Here is a 19,171-nt window from a genome sequence, read left to right on the forward strand (position 1 = left end):
TGTATTAACTTACATACTTATTTTTGGTGATGAGACATTTCAAACCTATCCACTTAGCAGTTTTCAAGTATACAACAAATTGTATGTTGTACTTGCAATGCTACCATAGAATTGCATGATGTGCAATGTATCTCCTGAATTTATTTCTCCTATCTAACCAAAGTTTTGTATCCTTTGACTAGTATCTCCTAGTCCTCAGACCCCTGAAGCACCATTCTACTCTCTGCTTCTAGGAATTCAGCTTCTTCAGATTCCTCACGTGATTGAGATCATATGGTCTTTGTCTTTCTGTGCCTGTTTTATTTCACTTAGCATAATGTCCTCCAAGTTTTTCCATGTTTTTGCAAATGATAAGATTTCCTTCTTTTTTAATATACTTTTAGTTGTAGATGACACAATACATTTATTTTGTTTTCATATGGTGCTAAGGATTGAACACAATGCCTTCCACTTGCAAGGCAAGCACTCTACCACTGAGCTACAACCCCAGCCCAAGATTTCCTTCTTTTTAAGAGCTAGATGGTTTCCTATTGTGTATGTATGCCACATTTTCTCTATCCATTCATCTGATGATGGACACTTAGGTTGACTCCATATCTGGGTTATTGTGAATAATGCTGCAATGAAGATGGGAATGCAAATGTCTCTTTGACATACTGATTTTGCTTCCTTCTGATATATATCTGGAAATGATATTTTTGGATCATATGGTCATTCTATTTGCAATTTTAATGGAACTTTCATACTTCTTCCTATAGGACTGCATTAATTTTCATTGCCACTGATAGTGTACAAATGTTCCCTTTTCTCCACATCCCCACCAATGTTTATCTTTCTTTTTTATTTTATGATAGCCATTTTAACATGGTTAGGTGATATCTCATTGTGGTTTTAATTTGCATTTCTCTGATGATTAGTGATGTTGAACATGTTTTTTGTATGCCTGTGGCCATTTGTATGTCTTTGAGAAATAGTGTACTCAGGTTCTTTGCCCATTTTTTAATTGGATTATTTGTTTTCTTGATACTGAATTGTGTCAGTTATTATACATTTTGGATATTATTCCCTTATCATATATATGGTTTGTAAATCTTGTCTCCCATTTTTTAGGCTGTCTCTTCACCTTGTTGATTGTTTCCTTTGTTATGCATAAGCTTTTTGGTTGATGCAAACTCATTTGTCTGATTTTGCTTTTGTTGTCTGTGTTTAGAAAACTATATGTAAAAAAAAAGTGCTGTCAAGACATGTCAAGAAGCTTCTCCCTTTTGTTTTTTTAGTAGTCTTATAGTTTCAGGTTTTAATTTTAAGTCTTTAATCCATTTTGAGCTGATTTTTTTATATGGAGTGAGATAAAGTTCTAATTTTATTCTTCTGCATGTGCACATCTGGTTTTCTCAATACCATTTCTGCCATTTCTCCACAGTGTGTTCCTGGCATCTTTGCTGAAGAATAGTTATCCATAAATATGTGGATATATTTCTGGGCTCTTTAACCTGTTCTGTTGGTTTTTGAGAAGGTGCCATGCTGTTTTGATTAGTAAACTTTATGGCGGTCATCAGATAAGGTAGTACTTTTCACAAAGCACTTTTGCCTGTGAATGGCTGTGGGAACTTCCTAGTCTCCTATCCTGCTGAGTAATCATTCTTTATTTATTCATTGATGTGATAACAGTGAATATCACTTTCCAACATGCCTTAGATATTTTAACCTTCACTAGGGTAAATACCTACACAACTAAAATATCACCCTTTCTCATTCTTGTTTGGCCTAAATGGGAAAAGAGTAAGTAACTCTCTGCTGGCTGAGAAAACAAAGTCTAGATGATCTGTTAGTTGTCATTTATTTTAATGAGACAAAGGGCAAAAATATTACAAAGAACAAAATGTCTTTTTTTACTGTCACATTTATTTATATAATGACATTGGGATGTGGTATTCTGAGAATTTATATTTCCTCTAAACAGGTGCTGCAATCATTCTGCAAAAAGCAATTTCTGGGAAAGCTGGATAGTTGTCCAAGTTTTTCCATTTGGCTCCTTGTCAGACCATTTCTATGTTGGATTAAAATTCTTTCCTAGTTTTTTTTTTTTTTGCACCATGATTGAGGTGGGCAAATTTTTTATTCTTAATTATATAAAGTGCCAGTGTAAGAATTATTTTTTTATCCTTAACTTAAGGAAAGAGTTCAAAAGTAAAATTTCATATTACCAAATGGACAAATTCTGCATTCACAGTAAGTAATCAGAAAAGAAAATACAGGCTGGGGTTGTAGCTCAGTAGCAGAGTGCTTGCTTAGCATGTATGAGGCACAGGGTTTGATTTTCAGCACCATACATAAATAAATAAAATAAAGGTCCATTGACAACTAAAAATATACTTAAAAAAAGAAAAGAAAATACAAATACAATAAAGTGAATAGATTAAATATATATGCAGTTATTACTTTTGAACCAAACTGACTAACTAGAATGCAAATTAAAAATACAACTTTATTCTTCTGCTGACACTTCAGACTTGCTCTATGGAGCAAGTTCTTTCATCTCCAGGACAGAATCCTGAGATCGCATAGAGGTCTCATCCATTTAAATCACAAGAGTAGTCTCATGTCCATGATTGAACTGTCCAGCCCCGTATAATAGTGAGACCTTCAAATGCACATCCTCTTGGAGCATCTCCCTCCATCCCAGTTTGGCACTTCTTTGGGCCTGGAAGCCAACAGAGAGTGAGGATTTTTTGGTGTCTTGTCCTTATTGATCAGCTCCTCCCCTACCTGGAAGCTGCTCTTTCTGACTCTTCCAGGAATGATTGGGGCTGGGGAGAAAATAAGGGGAAAAGGTCTGTAACTACCGTGATCTGTTCAGGGGGGTTGTTGGATATTTAATGCTTCCCTTTCTCTCACATCTGTGGGTCTCTTGGAGACTCCATGATTCCCAGGGAATTCTGGTCCTGGGCAGAGCCTTTCTCCAGCTGAATCTGGAGCTCTCTCTCCCTCCCTCTGGTCGGTTTGTTGGTCCATAGGACACATTGGCACATTTCTACTGTGCAGCTGCTCTCCCCTGCCTCTCTGTCCATTCTGAGCCTCTCTTATCAGTCCTGTTGTGCTCCCCCAAACTCCAGGGAGCACTCGTCAGACCATCCGAGTTGCCCTAGTGAAGCTTCCCTTTGTGTGTTGGAGATGGGCCAGCACTCTCTTCCATTCTCCATGGCACTCCAGTATTCCAACAATTCTCTTTAAAGGATGTTTTTTTCTCTATTAAACTTCTCTAGCCTTTTCTCCTCATTCCTTAGTTATTCCTTATACATTCTTGCCAGGGTAAGAAGAATTACTCTTTTTTTAATCCTAAGCTTAAGGAAAATGTTCAAAACTAAAACTAGAATTTCACATTACCAAATGGCCAATATGATGAGCTAAGGGTTGCAAAATTGGTTTTCAGAAATCTCCTTGGCAAGCCTTTTGCTGTTAGATGAACACCTCATTATATAATGAGGATATGTGGCCCCTCTTGTTTTTCCTCTACCTCTGGGACCTCACCTGATCCTGGGGTGGAAAGTCCCATTTTAATGCTCTTATACATAAACCTATGACAAATAACTTTAACCTGAGAGTAGTGTGTATTAGGAACAAACAAAAGATAGGAAAATATCATTATTTACAACCAGATATGAAGTCTGAGACCCTTCCCTCCCTCCCTCGTCCTCACAGGGACCAGCTGGGTGAGATGTCATACACCACAATGTGCATCAAGGAGATGTTCCGATTGATTCCTCCAGTCCCGTCCATTTCCAGAGAACTCAGCAAGCCCCTTACCTTCCCAGATGGACGCTCCTTGCCTGCAGGTCTTTGTATTCTTTTCCTAAGCAGTTCCTAGAGACCATGGGATCTTGGGGACCACAATGACAATGATTGGTGGGTTTCTACCCTCAGGGCCTCTGGCTTATGGTTAGGCATCTATCAATAGCTCAGAGGATAATTCCTTGATCAGATTTCAGTTTCAGTGACTCTCCCAAGGCACGCAGCCAGTTACTGCAAAGCTAAGCTCATAACCTACATTTCCAGAACCCAGCCCAGGCTTTCTCCCATTGTAAGGTGTTGTTTCTAAGATAATATTTGTTAGGCTGAATTTGAGACCCAGATGAGACTTCATGGGAGATGAGCATCATTATCTTATTCTGAGAGACCCAGAGGGATTTACTTTTTGCCTCATCATCATCATATCACCCTAAGTTTGAAACACTTAATATACATAGGGCCTTTAAACATTTTCTCATTTTCACCCCTTGGAATTTGACTTCTACAGTGTTTTACAGTTTTAAAAAAATTTAAAATACTTTTGATGTCACCAATAACCTGGGAGAACCCCAATGTACAGATGAGATTAACTGATATAAGCAAAGCTAAAATTCATACAGAGGCCCCATACTCCAAGCTTAGACTTCTGGGCCGGGCATATAAGATGCAGTGGGATCACACAAGACATTCTTTCACTGTCTGCTTTAGAGCCCCACTAACTGCCTTAGGAAGCTAGTCAACGGGATTGCTTGTGGAAAACACCGACAACCTGTCCTGTAACTTGTCTGATAGATCCTGAATTAATTTACCAGAATTATTTCTAGTAACAAAATAAGTCTCAAATTCTCCTTTGTCTTTTTTATCCCCAAACTATATGAATATTTGCCAAAATTCCCCATTTTCCATGTCTGAACTGCATCAACAAAAATTGGCCACTGGATCTGCAGGATACAATTATAGTTCTATTCTTAACATACCCAAGTTGTTGCTAGTGGGTGCAACATATTCCATTTACAGACATTTAAGTAATTTCCAAATGTGGAAAAAAAACATAAGCATAGTTTAGCACTTCGATATGACACCAAGAGCTCCCTAGAATAAAATCATGAATTAAGTAAATCATTGCCCTGAAAACTAGGGTATAAGTCCAAGTCTCCTCTTTCCCTCTGTCCCTCTCTGGTGGCATCAGCTCTGCCACACCGCTCTGCCAGGAGCTAGCTCTCCTTCCAGAATAAAAGTCTTTCAGAGGAACAGTATAGCAGTAGTCCAGTTTGTTCTTTCTCCTGTATTCTTCTTTATTTCCCTCCTGCCTCAGGAATCACCGTGGTTCTCAGTATCTGGGGTCTTCATCACAATCCTGCTGTCTGGAAAAGCCCAAAGGTATGACTCTCTTCCAACAGACATACTTCAGAGTACAAACACTACCCAATTTATTTGGGGGCAGCTGAGCATGAACGTGGCTCTACAGTTTAAGCAAATAGCTGAAAGCAATCAAAAAATAGACATAAAACTCCAAAATGAATAGAACTTGACCACTAATGGGAACTTACCCTCTTTCCCCACTCCTGCTTTACCTTTGCTTTGAATGAACAGATTGACATAATGCCACACAATCTGCTCTAAATTGCTGCAATTTCTTTTCAGCCTTTCCCTGTAAAGCTCTAACAAGCATTTACTTAGATATCTCCAAGACTGAGGCCTGACAATAGAGTTATTCAGGAAACCCCGTCTCTCTTTTGCAGGACGGAACAATAGAGATCCTAGCAGAAAATCAATGACACGCTCAAGTTGGGTGATTTGAATGTGTTGTAAGGAACTATTATGAGGATGTGGGCAGGGTTTAGGAAAAGCACATTAGAACAGACATCTGCCAGAAGTGTTTATCTCTTCTAGGCCTGATGATACCCAGGAGGGAGGGTTACAGAACCTGGAGAGAATGAACTTCAAGGGGAAAGGCCATCAGATAGGAGCTGTGGTAGAGATGCAGCCAAGCTGAGGCAGCAGGCAGAGAGGAGCCAGGGAGTAAATACAGGGAACTCCATTCTCCCACTCTCCAGAGCCCTTATCAGTGTCTATAATTGTCCAAACCCAATGGAAAACCCATTGGGTTTGGTTTCCTGGGGCCCAGAATAGTCTGGGAAATAGAGAGAGAGAAAGAGGATCTAGACAGGCAAAGAAGAGATGTGTTGCAGCATTGAGTTCCTTGATTCAATATTTTTGAAACTCAAGTACTCAAGTACCAGTCCTATCTTTACATATGCCAGCAGGGTTTCAGCTCTAACCTGGTCTACCTGTCCTGGTAATTAATAACTATGGAATTATGTGGCTTTGACTTCTACATGAGTGCACTCTCACTTCCAAAGTAAGAATAATGCCACTTGTCATATTTTTGCTTCCCCTTTACTCTGACTAGAAGACAAGTCAATTGGTAGCCAAAGTCTGCAGGTCTAGAGGTGTATTGTGAGGGAAGCAGCTCCTAGCCTACACTGAGCTACTGCACACTTGAACGTGGCTAATCAGGATTGAGATATGTACTTTAAAGACGTAATACAAAAACAATGTGAAGTATTTCCTTAATAATTATTTATATTAATTATATTTTGGAACAACAGAATTTGGGGATTAAATAAATTCTACTCTAAAGAGTAATTTCATCTTTTTAAAAGGTGCCTACCAAGGCATTTTAAATTGCATATGAGGTTTACATTGTTTCTGTTGAGCAGTATGTGGTAACTTTAAGAAATATGTTAATATTGTTTTGGGTATGGTTGTGGGGTTGTCTTCTTATTGCAGATCTTTGACCCATTGAGATTTACAAAGGAGAATTCTGATCAGAGACACCCTTATGCCTTCTTACCATTCTCATCTGGACCAAGGTGAGGACAATATGAAGTTGCTGAAAATATACAAAAATGTTCAGTTAGGAGTCACTTCCTTTAGACCCTCAGGTCTATAAATTCTTCCATGGAACCTCATTGTCTCATGAGGCAGATCTTGGTTTAAAAAAAAAAAAAAACAACTCTGAAAGGATCAGTGAGTTTCACAAAGGATAACACGATTATCTTCACATCTTATGTAGCCATGCCTCAGAAAGAGATCATACAATGTAAACTATTGCTCATGGACTCCATGGAGTCCATCATCCATGCAGAAGAAACAGGTAATTCCAACTGCCATCTTATGTAGGGAGGACATCATGTTGGAGCCTCCCATCCATCTTCTTACAGGGAACAACATAAGGCTAGAGTCCAAAAGTTTCAGTGGCATTTAATGTGAAAATGTTACTTTACTATAAACTTTAGACTTGTGATTCTAGAAATTTATTAGAGTCAGGAGGAATATCATTGCTCCAAGCACCACTTTCTCTTCCTCTGTGTCTTCAGGAACTGCATCGGGGAGCAGTTTGCCATGCTGGAGTTAAAGGTGGCCATTGCCTTGATTCTGCTCCACTTCAAAGTGACTCCAGACCTCACCAGGCCTCCTGTCTTCTCAAACCACATTATCCTCAAACCCAAGCATGGAATCCATTTGCACCTGAAGAAACTCCCCGAGTGCTAGATCCACAAGTACAATGACTTATTATACTTTAATATACATTTACAGTTAACGGTTCAAGCAAATAGAGAGGAATCAACATGCGGTAAGAGGGCTGGAGATAGATGGATTAAGGGATATCTATAGAGCTGCACATTCCCTAAGGACATTTCCAGGTAACTCCTAACACAGTTTGTTTGTGTGGTTCCAACTATCATTAATACTATATACCAAGCACTTTGCTAAGTGACTTCCAAACATATTCTGTTGTTTTTTTTAAAAAGTTTTTAGAATTACATGATAGATGAATATATAAATATTTGCTGTAAAAGAAATTCAACATTAGAAAAGCATGTAGAATAAATTAAAAATTTCATTTTACCTTGCCCATACTAAATGCCCTGACCAATCCTACTACCTTTAAAAAAAAGAATAATTTGGTATGTATTATCTCATATTTTTTCCTATATATTTCACATATATACACATAGGAATGTATTCTTACCAATGGGTTCATATCAATATTGTTCTTGCTTTTCTCACTTAATAAAAGTCTATCTCATTCCAAGGATTTATGGTTTTCTATAATATGAATATTCTATTACTTATTTGACTATTTTCCTCATTAGATATATAAGTTATTATAATTTTTAAAATGTATCTATTGGCCATTTATGTGCCTATTAGCCGTTTATCTTTGATTTGTTCTCTGTGATTTGTCTGCACATCATCTGTTTGTTTTTCTATGATGTTGTGTTTCTCTTATTTACTCATATATGTTCTTTATATATTGTGGATAATAATCCTTGATTATAACTTTTTGTATTCTTTTAATTTCTTTTAAACTGTATTTATAATGTCTTTTACCATGCAAAACTTTTATATTTTCATGATCCAAGACATATACAAGTTTTTCCTTATGTTTTCTGAGTTTTGATTCTTGAATAAGAAAGCCTTCATTTTGAATATTACAAAAATATTCCACATATTTTTCTGGTGCTAGCCATTCTTGTGAAGCCTGAATAGGGAATTTGTTAATGATTTCCATATCCATCACTCATTGAAGCCTAATCAGAAATCTAGACTTATTTTTAAGGGTAAAGGAAGCCCTTTAAAGGTTTTGCACCACAGGTAGGACTTGAGGTTAGAAAAGTTTGCATTTGTTATATGGAGGAGTAAGAGTGGAAACAAAGAAAAGGGCCCAATCAAAAAGGTATTATGATCGTACAGGTAAGAGATGATGTTGCCTGACAAGGATGGTGGCATTGAAGTTGAAGGTAAATGGATGTGAGAAGGATTTTGATGGTGTTTGGTAGAGTAGCTAGAATTTGTTAATTGGTTGAAAGTACAGAATCAGTAAAGGGAGATAATCCAAGATTTGAGAAGCCTTGGTTACAAGACTATCACATCCAACCATGGAAACACTTCTGATAACACTTGCGATCACTAGACATCCATCAGTGCTTTGCCTTTTGACATTTTGAATATAGGGAAATCCTGTAATGAAGGATATCAGACCTGAGGGCTGTAATAAGAACAAAAGTTTAGTGTGAGAGAGAGTAACTTGTGGGATCAAGAATTCCCTTAGCCAGATGGAAAATCCACCATCTTGGATTTAATGAAATCCGTATACTGCCAAAGATGTATGAGGGTATAGATAGATTTCGCCCTCAAATATAGTGATTCCAAATGCCTCTAAAAAAAAATATCTAGCAAGTTCACATAATTCTGACATAGTTCCTACTTTCTTTTTGTCTCCTCTGTATCCATTTGTATGATTGTGAAAGACCCTCAACTACCAACTTCACTAGTTTAATTGGTAATCTATACACAGTGCTTCAGTGCCAAGAAGGGAGACAGCGGAGCTTTTGTGATCGCAGTGGCTATGGTCATGAGTGCTTAAACCATTCTGGAACTTACAGCAGTAATCATACTTGTGATGGACCTGAATGGAGATTTCCTTTATAAATTAACCTGTATGTCTTTTGGAAATCTGGATGATTATTGATTACTGAACTCTAAATGTTGTGAATGTGGTGAACCCTGTTCCAGATACTATTTCTATTTCTATTTTAAAAGCCCCATCCCAGGCCCTTCTTCAAATGGGCCAGTTGTTTGTGGCAGAGATGACTCAGCAACATCTCTTCCATGTGCTTTGTTCACTCCTACAGAAATAGAAGGTCTAGCTGAGTGCAAAGCTGCCAGCTACAGACTGCATTGTCTAAATCTCCTTTTCAACTAGATGCCTGCTGGAACTAGATTTGGGGCAGAGCTGTAAGCAGAAGTGATATGCACAACTTCCAGCTAATATCTTAAAAATAAAAGGTCCATGATCTCCCTTCCCCCCCCCCTATTGCCTTCCTACTTTACTGAAGGCAGATGTGGTGACAGGAGTAGAACCACTAGATCAGACCATAAGCTGGAGGCTTTGTGTTCAAGATGCAGAACTAGATAGAAGTAGCCTCATGACTGCAGGACCCTGTAGAACCACCTTCCTACCTCTGGGCCACCCACCTCCTTAAGACTACAATATTACCTCTCTCTATACCAGCTCATTCCTTGGGCCACCAAATGTCTGGGCTTATTTTCTTCCCAAATATGAAGACATTTACCCCCTCCTCAAGGATGCTAACAAAATGTCTAGCTAGCTAAAAGACCAATGTCTCTAACTTATGCACATTTCTCTTCATCAGCCTGGATGTGAGTGACTCTTTGTGTTCCAGGGGCCTATGAACTAGGTATATTCACCCTTTATCCAATGTACATGATAGAGCCGAGTTAGAGCGACTGCAGTGAAAACTCCCAACTCTATCCCATTAAACTTGCTATACATGACTGTGTAACCAAGCTTGGGCCAATGGATATAAATAAATTTGATGTGTGCAACTTGGCTGCTCATCCTGGATTTTTTTCCTCCTTTTCTGTCTTAGTCTGTTTTCCATTGCTATAACTGACTATCACAGACTAAATAATTTATTTAAAAAAATAAATTATTTATTTCTTATAATCCTGAAGCTGGAAATCCCAAGGTCAAGGGGCTACATCTGATGGTCTTCTTTTTGAAAGCAATTCTGCAGAGTCCCAAGGCAGCACAGGACATCACGTGGTAGATCGAGCAAATCTGATAGCTTGGGTTTCTCTTCCTCTTCTGAAAAAGCCACTAATTGCATCTTAGAGGTTCCATTCTTATAACCTCATCTAATTCTAACTACCCTCAAAAGGCCTTGCCTCTAATATCATTAACAGATGATTTGAGTGATTTAAGTTTCCAACACACACCTTCTGGAGAACACCCCAAACAACAGCACCTTCCCAAGGGCTGGAAAGGCAAAACCTCAGTCTTGACTTAGAAGTGAGATTGATATTTTAGGGGATGGTAGATAGACATGGAAGAAAGGTGGGTTCCTGAAAACTTCATGGACCATAGCTTCTCCATGAGCCGGGGCTGTCCGGATGATTGATGATGTGAGAAATAAATAATCATATCTTTCCCTGTGTTTTGGTTTCTGTTACCAGTTGACCTTCACCTAAATTAATATATTCCTCCAATTCCAAAAACCCTTCCTGTTCCCCAAGAGGTCAAGATTTCCTGACTTCTGTAATACCTTCCTTTGTTTTAGAGTATAGTTTTATTGCTTAAGTATGCAACTTTAAATACTGGAGTTTAGTTTTTTGTTGCTTTTGAAGTACACATGAATAAAATCATAATTTAATTTGGCTTGTTTTATATCCATTTCACACCTTTTTAAGAGTAGCTGTACTTCAGTCATTTTCATTGCAGTATAGAATTCCATTATGTATTCACCACAATTCATATATCCATTCCAGTCTTGATGAACATTTAGGCTATTCCTAGGTTTGGTTCAGCTTTGATAGTATAAATAATGCTTCTATAAAGCAACCCCATTACATGTATCTTAGTATACAAACACACACCTTTAACAGTGGAATCGATAGGGTATAACATAATTATATATGTAAATATAGTATATAATACGTTTACAGTCTTTCCAACAATGTATGGAAGTTCCCATTGATCCACAAAATCTCACCATTGCCGCTTGGTGCTGCCTGATTTTTTTTAACTTAATTTGGTGAGAGTGTATCTCTTTACGGTTAGATTTTTTATTTCCCTGGTGGCTAATGAAGTTGAACATTTTCACATGTGTTAGATGGATTGGCAATCCTCTTTGCAATGCCCTTGTTAGACTCTGCCTATTTTCCACTGAGTTTTTCTCTTCACATGGGTGTCTAGGCATTTGTTATACAGTCTGACATCGATCCATTTGTTAGTAATATCTGCAATTACCTCCTTTCACTGTGTGGAATACCTTGTCATGTCCAAACAGCATCCTTTCATTAACATATGTTCTTAAATCTCATATATCCAAATTAATCAAAATTTTTATAGCTAATGTTTTTTTTTAAAACCCATTTGAGAAGTCTTTCCACTTCCTGATCTTTTATAAACCCTGGGGGGTGGTTGTATTATTTTTTGGCCTTCACTTACAGATTTAGAAGTCACCTGGAACTGATTTGTCTAAATACTTTGAGTTAGGAATTATATTTCAATGTTTGTTTCATCTGGATAATCAATTAATCCAGCCCCATTTATTGAATAAGCTATTTATTCCCCAGTGCTTCCCAGGGCCCTATTTTTCTGAATCAAGAGTCCATACATATTGGGTCTGATTCTGGACTCTCTGTTCTAAGTTCTTATTGTATAGCCTCATGCTAATACCACATTATTTTGAGTACCATACTTTTATAAAAACTTGATAGCTGATGAGATATCTTCTCTCGTCACTTTTTAAGAGTATTCTTGATATTCTCAGGCCTTAATACTTTCATATAAAGAATAGAACCAATTTTTCCAAGTTCTACAGTATCATAGTTCCTATTTTGATTGGGAGTTTCATGAATTTATAGATATGTAAGAAGAAACTGATATTTTCACCAAATTGAGTCTTGCAATGCACAGTGATGGAATATCCTTCCACCTGTTTTGGTGTTCCTAAGTTTGTCTCAATTACATTTGATAGCTTTTATGAAGAAATCATATTCATTATTCATGGATATTTGACATTTTTAGTGAAAAAAAAATAAATGATATGCTCATGTAATTTCTGAGAATGTGTTGAAGTACAAAACACAATTAATTCTGTTTGTAGATGATATAGCCAACAATCTGGTTAAGCTACTTATCTATCCATTTCTCTAGATCTTCTACCTGATTATTCCACATCATCCCAAAATAATGTTTTATTCCTTTCTTTCCAGTCCTTATGCTGTGCACATGTACTTGCACACAGCTTTTGTATGTGGATTTTTTTTTTTTTTGCATTTCTGCATTACCTAGGAAACACAGCATATTAAATGGAAGTAGATAGAGTAGTGGCTATCTTTGTCTAACTCCTGATCTCACGGGAATCTTTCAGTATTTCACCATTAAATATCATTATGGTATAGAAATGAAAAAATCTCATGTGTGAGACAATGCAGAAACTTTAGAGGTGAAATGATTGTGTTATGAGAGCCTCAATCTAATCAATGCATTAATCCACTGATATGGATTTACTAGGTGATAACTGTAGGGCAGGTAAGGTGTGGCTGCAGGAGATAAGTCACTTTGGGGTTTATATTTTGTCTGTGATGAGCAGAGCTCTTTCTGCTTCCTGATTGTCATGTCCTGAGCTGCTTTCCTCAGCTATGCCCTTCTGCCATGATAGTCTGCCTCATCTTGGACCCAGAGCAATGGAGTTGGCTGTCTAAGGACTGAGACCTCTAAAACCATGAGCACCAAATAAACTTTCTTCTTCTAAAATTGTTCTTGTCAGGTCTTTTGGTGATAGTGGAACAAAAACTGACTAAACATGTATAATGTCGCTTTGGGTTTTTTTTATAAAATTTCCTTATCAGATTACATTAATTATGTGCATCTTATACAAAACTATCCCAAGATTTGCCCGTTAATGTAATTGTCTATTCCTCACAGTTTCTGAGGGTCAGGAATTCATGAGAAACTTAACTGGGTGCTTCTGACTAAGTCCTTCATGAAGTCTGGTCAGGATTTCATCAAGGGCTAACATACCCATTTCCAAATGTCTCACGCACATGGCTGTTGGAAGGAAACCTCAGTTTTCATCTTTTATAACTTGGGATTGCCTGCTGAAATTTTCTCTTTTTTCATATTTTTTATTTTTTATTTTTTTTTTTTAGTTTTTGGCGGACACAACATCTTTGCTTGTATGTGGTGCTGAGAATCGAACCCGGGCCGCAGGCATGCCAGGCGAGCACGCTACCGCTTGAGCCACATCCCCAGCCCGCCTGCTGAAATTTTCAATCATGGGTTTTATCCATGTACTTAGTAAGAAATAATTATTTTAAAACTAAGTCTCATAATCCCAATATCTGGAACTCTTATGAATCTGATTTTATGCTGTACTGTTTCTGCTGGGGGCGGGGTGGGGGGGTTCCCACTATGTCATCTGGGCTTATTTTGCACCTGCCTCCTTTGTACTGTGCACCAGATTTTTGGCCCAGTTGCTTGTAGGCTTGGGCTGATGTAAGCTTCTTCCAGAGAAGATTTACATTTGTTTATGCCAGGTACCAATAATCACCCAATTCAGAATCCCCTAATCCAAATGTAGGGAATTTGGATAATTAAAAGCTGAGCCGTTGCTCTGGTAACTGTCTTCCCCTCTCCCCCTGCCGAATTTACTCTTTTTAGTAGGAAGTTAACTTTGAGCTTCCAATACAAAGTAAATGAATTCCACAGGCACCTTCCCCTGGAGAGCCTTGGAATCTGATTCTAGTCCCTGGAGCCATAAACTACCCAAAGCACTTCTGAGTTAACCCTCTGGAATTGGCAAGCCCCCCTGCAGAAAAACATCTCTGAATCCCTGGATCAAATTCCTGAATCTCCATCCCCCTCCCCATCCCCAAGACCAACATCTCTTCACTGTATTATTAGGTCTCTGATGTGTTCAAGTAGATTGTTCTGTGTGTGTGTGTGTGTGTGTGTGTGTGTGTGTGCGCGCGCGCGCGCATGCACACATGCATATGTATTCCAGATTCTTTGGTTGTCATATTTAGTACATCATTACCAGAAACAAAATTCTAAGTTACTCTTTTTTTCTAATTCTGGATATTTATGCTTGTTTGCTTTTCTTAACATTCTCACCGGAGGCTAATCAATTCTACTAATCTTTTCAATGAATCCCAGTGTAGCACTGCTGCCCTTGTTGTTTATGCTTTTTTCCTATCTCCTAGGTTGCTACTCTTAAATTTACTCTTTTTTCTTCTAATTCTTTGCATTTGTTCTGCCTCCTACATACTTATTTCCATGATGCATTTTCTTGCAGTCCCAGCCCAGGGCTGAGTGTGGTCCGCCACCGTCCTTACAAGCAGTGAGCCTTCTACACAGGCTCATGTCCCCTTGCTTCTGTTTTCCCAAAAGCTCAACTTGTTGCTCCAGATGTTCACTCTGCCTCAAAAAGCATCTGCTTACTTCTGTGAACTCTTATCCTCTCCATAGTCTCCTCACAACTGGTTGAGTCACTGATGCTTTAAGAATATTTTTAAATGTTTCCTAACTTTTTTCAGTTCTTTTAGTCAAAAAAAATGGATATGTATTACACTATTACTAGAAATACTTATTTGTTCTTCATGGGAAAAAGCTGTTCTAGAACCCACAAATCTAATCAGATTTCACAGGTGCATGATATTGTGATCAGAAAGCCCCCGAAATAAGTATGTCTCAGGACTCACTCAGGCCCTATGTCTGCAAAAGAGATGCTCTAATGCAACCCCACCCTGGGAAGGGAGGCTACAATGCTTTTGCAGCCCATCAAAATATTCAGAGTCAGATTGGTAGGAAAATAGACTTTATTAAAAGCCACCTTTGAGATAGAAGAAACCTAATTATTTAAAATTTTCCACATTTGCATTTCCTGAAATTGAGAACTTTTTTTTTTGTTGTTATTGTTTTGGGAAATTTTGTCTCTCTCTTTCTTTTAATTGTTCTAATTAGTTATGCCTGACAGTACAATGCATTTTGACACATTGTACACAAATGGAGCACAACTTCTCCTTCCTTTGGCTGAACATGGTGCAGAGTCACACCAGTTGTAATTTTACATGTGTATAGAAGAATAATGTCTGTCTCATTCCACCCTCCTTCCTATCCCCACACCCCCTCCCCTCCCCTCACTCCCCTCTGCACAATCCAAAATTCCTTCATTCTTTGCACACATACACCCAATTATGGATTAGCATCCACTTATCAGAGAAAACATTTGACCTTTGGTTTGTTTGGATTTGGCTTATTTTGCTTAGATTGTTATTCTCCAGCCCCATCCATTTGTCTGCAAATGCCATAATTGAGCAGAACTTTTAAAGGAGAGAAAGCAGGAAGAAGAGACAGCAACAAGGAAGTGAGACAAAAGCCGGGAAATGAACACATAAAGATTTAGTTAGCCTGCCTTAGAGAGGCCCCCAGCTTCACCTGTCAGGGTAGGGGGTTACTTCTGTTCCCTTCTGTGTTCTCCCAGGGAGCACCTGATCCAGGCACCTTACAGAACCCTGTGCATCACACAGTGCCTGCCTCTTCCTACCAGGAGCAAACTTGTCCTGGTTACTCAACAAACTCATTACTTTTCAGAGGGACCTTCTTTACCTGCAGGTCTTGAAACTTCTTTGCACACTGTGTCTCCAATCATCATTTTTCCTTAGAATCTGTGGAACCCAGGGCCATGAAGTTCCAGAAGGAAAGATGAAAGAACTCTCAGGACCACCCACACAGGCACAGGTGGAAAGGTGTAGAATCCTTACTCGACTTCAGGGAGGCTGGGGGACTTAATGTAGCAACATGGTTTCAGCATTAGACCTTGGACATCCAGGAGATTTGCATCCTTACAAAGGTAAGAGAGGTATCATGGCGTGCAGAGAGAAGAGCAGACATGAAGCAGCAGGCAGCCTGCCTCCTCCCCTCCCTCACACACAGAGCCAGGAGCATCTCGCGAGCCATTCTGCCCACACCGTGCCCCCTCCTCATAAACACTCCAAAATTCCACTTTCTTCTCCCTTTAGATTGAATACCTGGACCCATCACTTTAACTTTGCTCTTAGCAATTCCTTCAACGCCCCTGAATATTTCCTGTTTCACTGTTCTCACTCATTAATAATTCAACAAGTGTTTAATTATTCTAGGTATTTTCTCTGCCCTGCTAATGGGCCATTGAATATGGCTATAGGACATCAAAGCATGACTCACCTCTTTCTTTATATTACCCAGAAATCCTGTTTCTTCCTCATTAGAAGTTAAGATCATTTCTCAAAGAAAACACAGAACATGTTTATGATGACTGCTTTTTATCCCATAACTCACAATATTGGCCACATGTTTTCATCACTCTCTGGCTGATACTGCACCATATCCCAATTCACATTTTTTTTTTCTGTACTGGAGATCAACCCAGCACCTTGTACATGCTAAGCAAATGTCTGCCACTGAGCTACATACCCACTGACTCTTGGCAGGAAATCTACTCTATGTACCCTTCTCTTTATTCCTTTCTCTAGCAATTGTCCACTGAGTGTCTACTCCAGGTACCTTCCTTTGTTCTGAGCATATTTTGGTGAACAAAAGTTCCAAATTGGAATTCATCATCCACTTTCTGCCCCTAAACCTGTTCGTTCTCCTGGATTCCTATATCAATGGATAGAACCACTATCCCTGTGTGATTTTAAGTCAGAAAACTAGAAGCATCCTAAACACCTATATCACCATCCTAAACCTCTTTCTGACCCAAATGGTATCCACATCCTAGAATTTCAGCTTTTTTCTCCTCAACAACCTTGCTTTCATGATTTATTATTGCCTTTTTCACCTTATGCCACCAGAGTCCCCTAACTACTTTTTATATTTCTGTACTTAGCTATGTACCAACCAATCTACCTATAAAAGAGAAAAATCACAATCCTGGGTAAATTCTAAACCCCAGTACAAGAAGGCCACCTGACTGATTGTGTTGGACATTGATCCACCCTAAAATCCTACTGATATGCATATACTAAAATGCAAAAAGAAATAATCCTATAAAAATGAAAAGAATGGAGGGAAAACACTTAACCAACAAATCAACAAAAAGAGATTTCAACAAACTTGTGAAAATAAGAAAGGAGATGAGATTGGGCTGCCAAACAAAGGAGCAGGAGGAATTACCAGATCAAAAAGGGTGCGCTCACAGGAAAACTTTCAGGGAAGAGAAGGTGCCTCTACATTTGAATCCCATTGGAAGAAGTGCAGGAATCATGGTCTTCATAAGTTTAGGAAGGCTGAGCTGTTTCAGGGAAAGTATCCATCCATCACCTATAACAAAGAGACCATACTAAAAACTTTATCTTTTAAAGGTTAAAAATTTTATTTTAACTATTCTTTAGAGCCTTAGGTACTATTAAAGAATCCTTATTTTGGCAGAAAATAATGGATGTTCCTTCTATTGACAGACTGTGACCCCCAAAATATAGAGATTCCATAGAGAGTTATCACTTTGTTTCTGGATGGTGTATGATCTTTTGTCACTGATCTTGTTAAGCAATATTTTGACCCTTGCTCAGAATTACTTAGATTTTTGGAACAAATCAGTTGGAGATGGGAAGAGAGTTATAGAGAAGGTAAGAATGTACAGTCAGAGCAGTTGAAGACAATTATTAATCTTTTCCTTTTTTCAGGAAGTCTACTGAAGTTGAGTCAGTCGTTGAGGTGTTTTTGTTAGATTTTCCACGTGGCAATCAGAGAGGGAAGAATGCCTAAGTTGTGTATTCTATTTTCTTATTACCCTAAGGCTCCTTGGAGATTGAAGACCTCAACAAAATAGAAAGTTCCCCAAACTTATCTGTATATTTCTAAACATCTACCAGATATGTATTCTTTTCATCATCTTGAGAAATTGTCTCAAAAACAGATCATATATTAGGCCACAAAATAAGTAAGTTTTAAGTTTTTTCAGAATGAAATCATATTCTTACCCTTTCTGATCATAATGGAATGAAACTACAAATCAGTAGGAAGAGAAATTACAGAAATTATACAAACAGTTAAGACTGAAAAACATACTTTTGAATGGAAGTGAGATATCGAAGAACTCATAATGAAAATTTAAAAATTCACTGAAGCAAATGAAAATGGAAACACAACATATCAAAACCAGTGAGATGTGTCAAAAGCAGGACTAAGAGGGAAACTTGTGGCCATGCATGTCTGCATTAAAAAAAGAGGAAGATTTCACAAACTTTTAATTTTTTAAACCAATATCTTAGTATTTTAATATACTATACATTTTTCTACTTTCTAGTAGTTGAAGTGTCTACATAATTTTCAAATTTTAAATTTTTCATAATTTTAAATTATGTCTACATAATTTTCCTTGTTTGGAAATGTCCTGTTTATATCATGTATCAAGTTTTCCATCATGTTTCTCATTATTGATTCCCAAGAGTTGCTCATATGTTCCAGCATTGTTCTCTAATCAGTCTCAGATATTGCAAATATATTCTCCCAACCTAAAAAAAAAAAAGGAATATTTCAAATAACCAACCTAGTGATGCCTCTCAAGATCTTAGAAAAGCAAAATCAGACCATACCCCAAATTAGCAAAAGGAAAGGAATATAAAGATCAGAACAAAAATAAGTGAAGTAGCATTTAAAGAGCAATTCAAAGGATCAATGAAGCGCAGAGTTTATTCCTTGAAAAGATAAACAAAATTGAAAAACCTTTAGCTAATCTTTGACTAACCAAAGAAAGAGAGCAAAGACCCAAATCGATAAAACTTGAGATGAAAGGGA

General features: G+C 37.9%; 1 protein-coding gene and 1 long non-coding RNA gene across 4 annotated transcripts in view; one reads left to right on the forward strand and one right to left on the reverse strand.

Moving 5' to 3' along the window:
* Cyp4x1 (cytochrome P450 family 4 subfamily X member 1) overlaps window positions 1–7,894 on the forward strand; it is a 58,039-nt gene extending 50,145 nt beyond the window's left edge. For all 3 annotated transcript variants that reach the window (XM_078026217.1, XM_078026218.1, XM_005318002.4), the window contains exons 9-12: window positions 3,703–3,836; window positions 5,105–5,169; window positions 6,583–6,665; window positions 7,173–7,894. In XM_078026217.1, the coding sequence (XP_077882343.1) occupies window positions 3,703–3,836; window positions 5,105–5,169; window positions 6,583–6,665; window positions 7,173–7,347 (457 nt within the window). In that variant the 3' untranslated portion in view covers window positions 7,348–7,894. The remainder of the gene's footprint in view (window positions 1–3,702; window positions 3,837–5,104; window positions 5,170–6,582; window positions 6,666–7,172) is intronic.
* Window positions 1,824–17,527, reverse strand: LOC144368041 (uncharacterized). Its single transcript, XR_013427766.1, has 2 exons — window positions 16,001–17,527; window positions 1,824–2,810 (listed from the first exon to the last, which is right to left on the reverse strand). It is a non-coding gene; the product is annotated as an uncharacterized LOC144368041 (long non-coding RNA).
* Between the last annotated feature and the right edge of the window lie 1,644 nt (window positions 17,528–19,171).

The sequence above is a fragment of the Ictidomys tridecemlineatus genome, chromosome 11 (genome assembly GCF_052094955.1).
Source record: "Ictidomys tridecemlineatus isolate mIctTri1 chromosome 11, mIctTri1.hap1, whole genome shotgun sequence".
NCBI lineage: Eukaryota > Metazoa > Chordata > Mammalia > Rodentia > Sciuridae > Ictidomys > Ictidomys tridecemlineatus.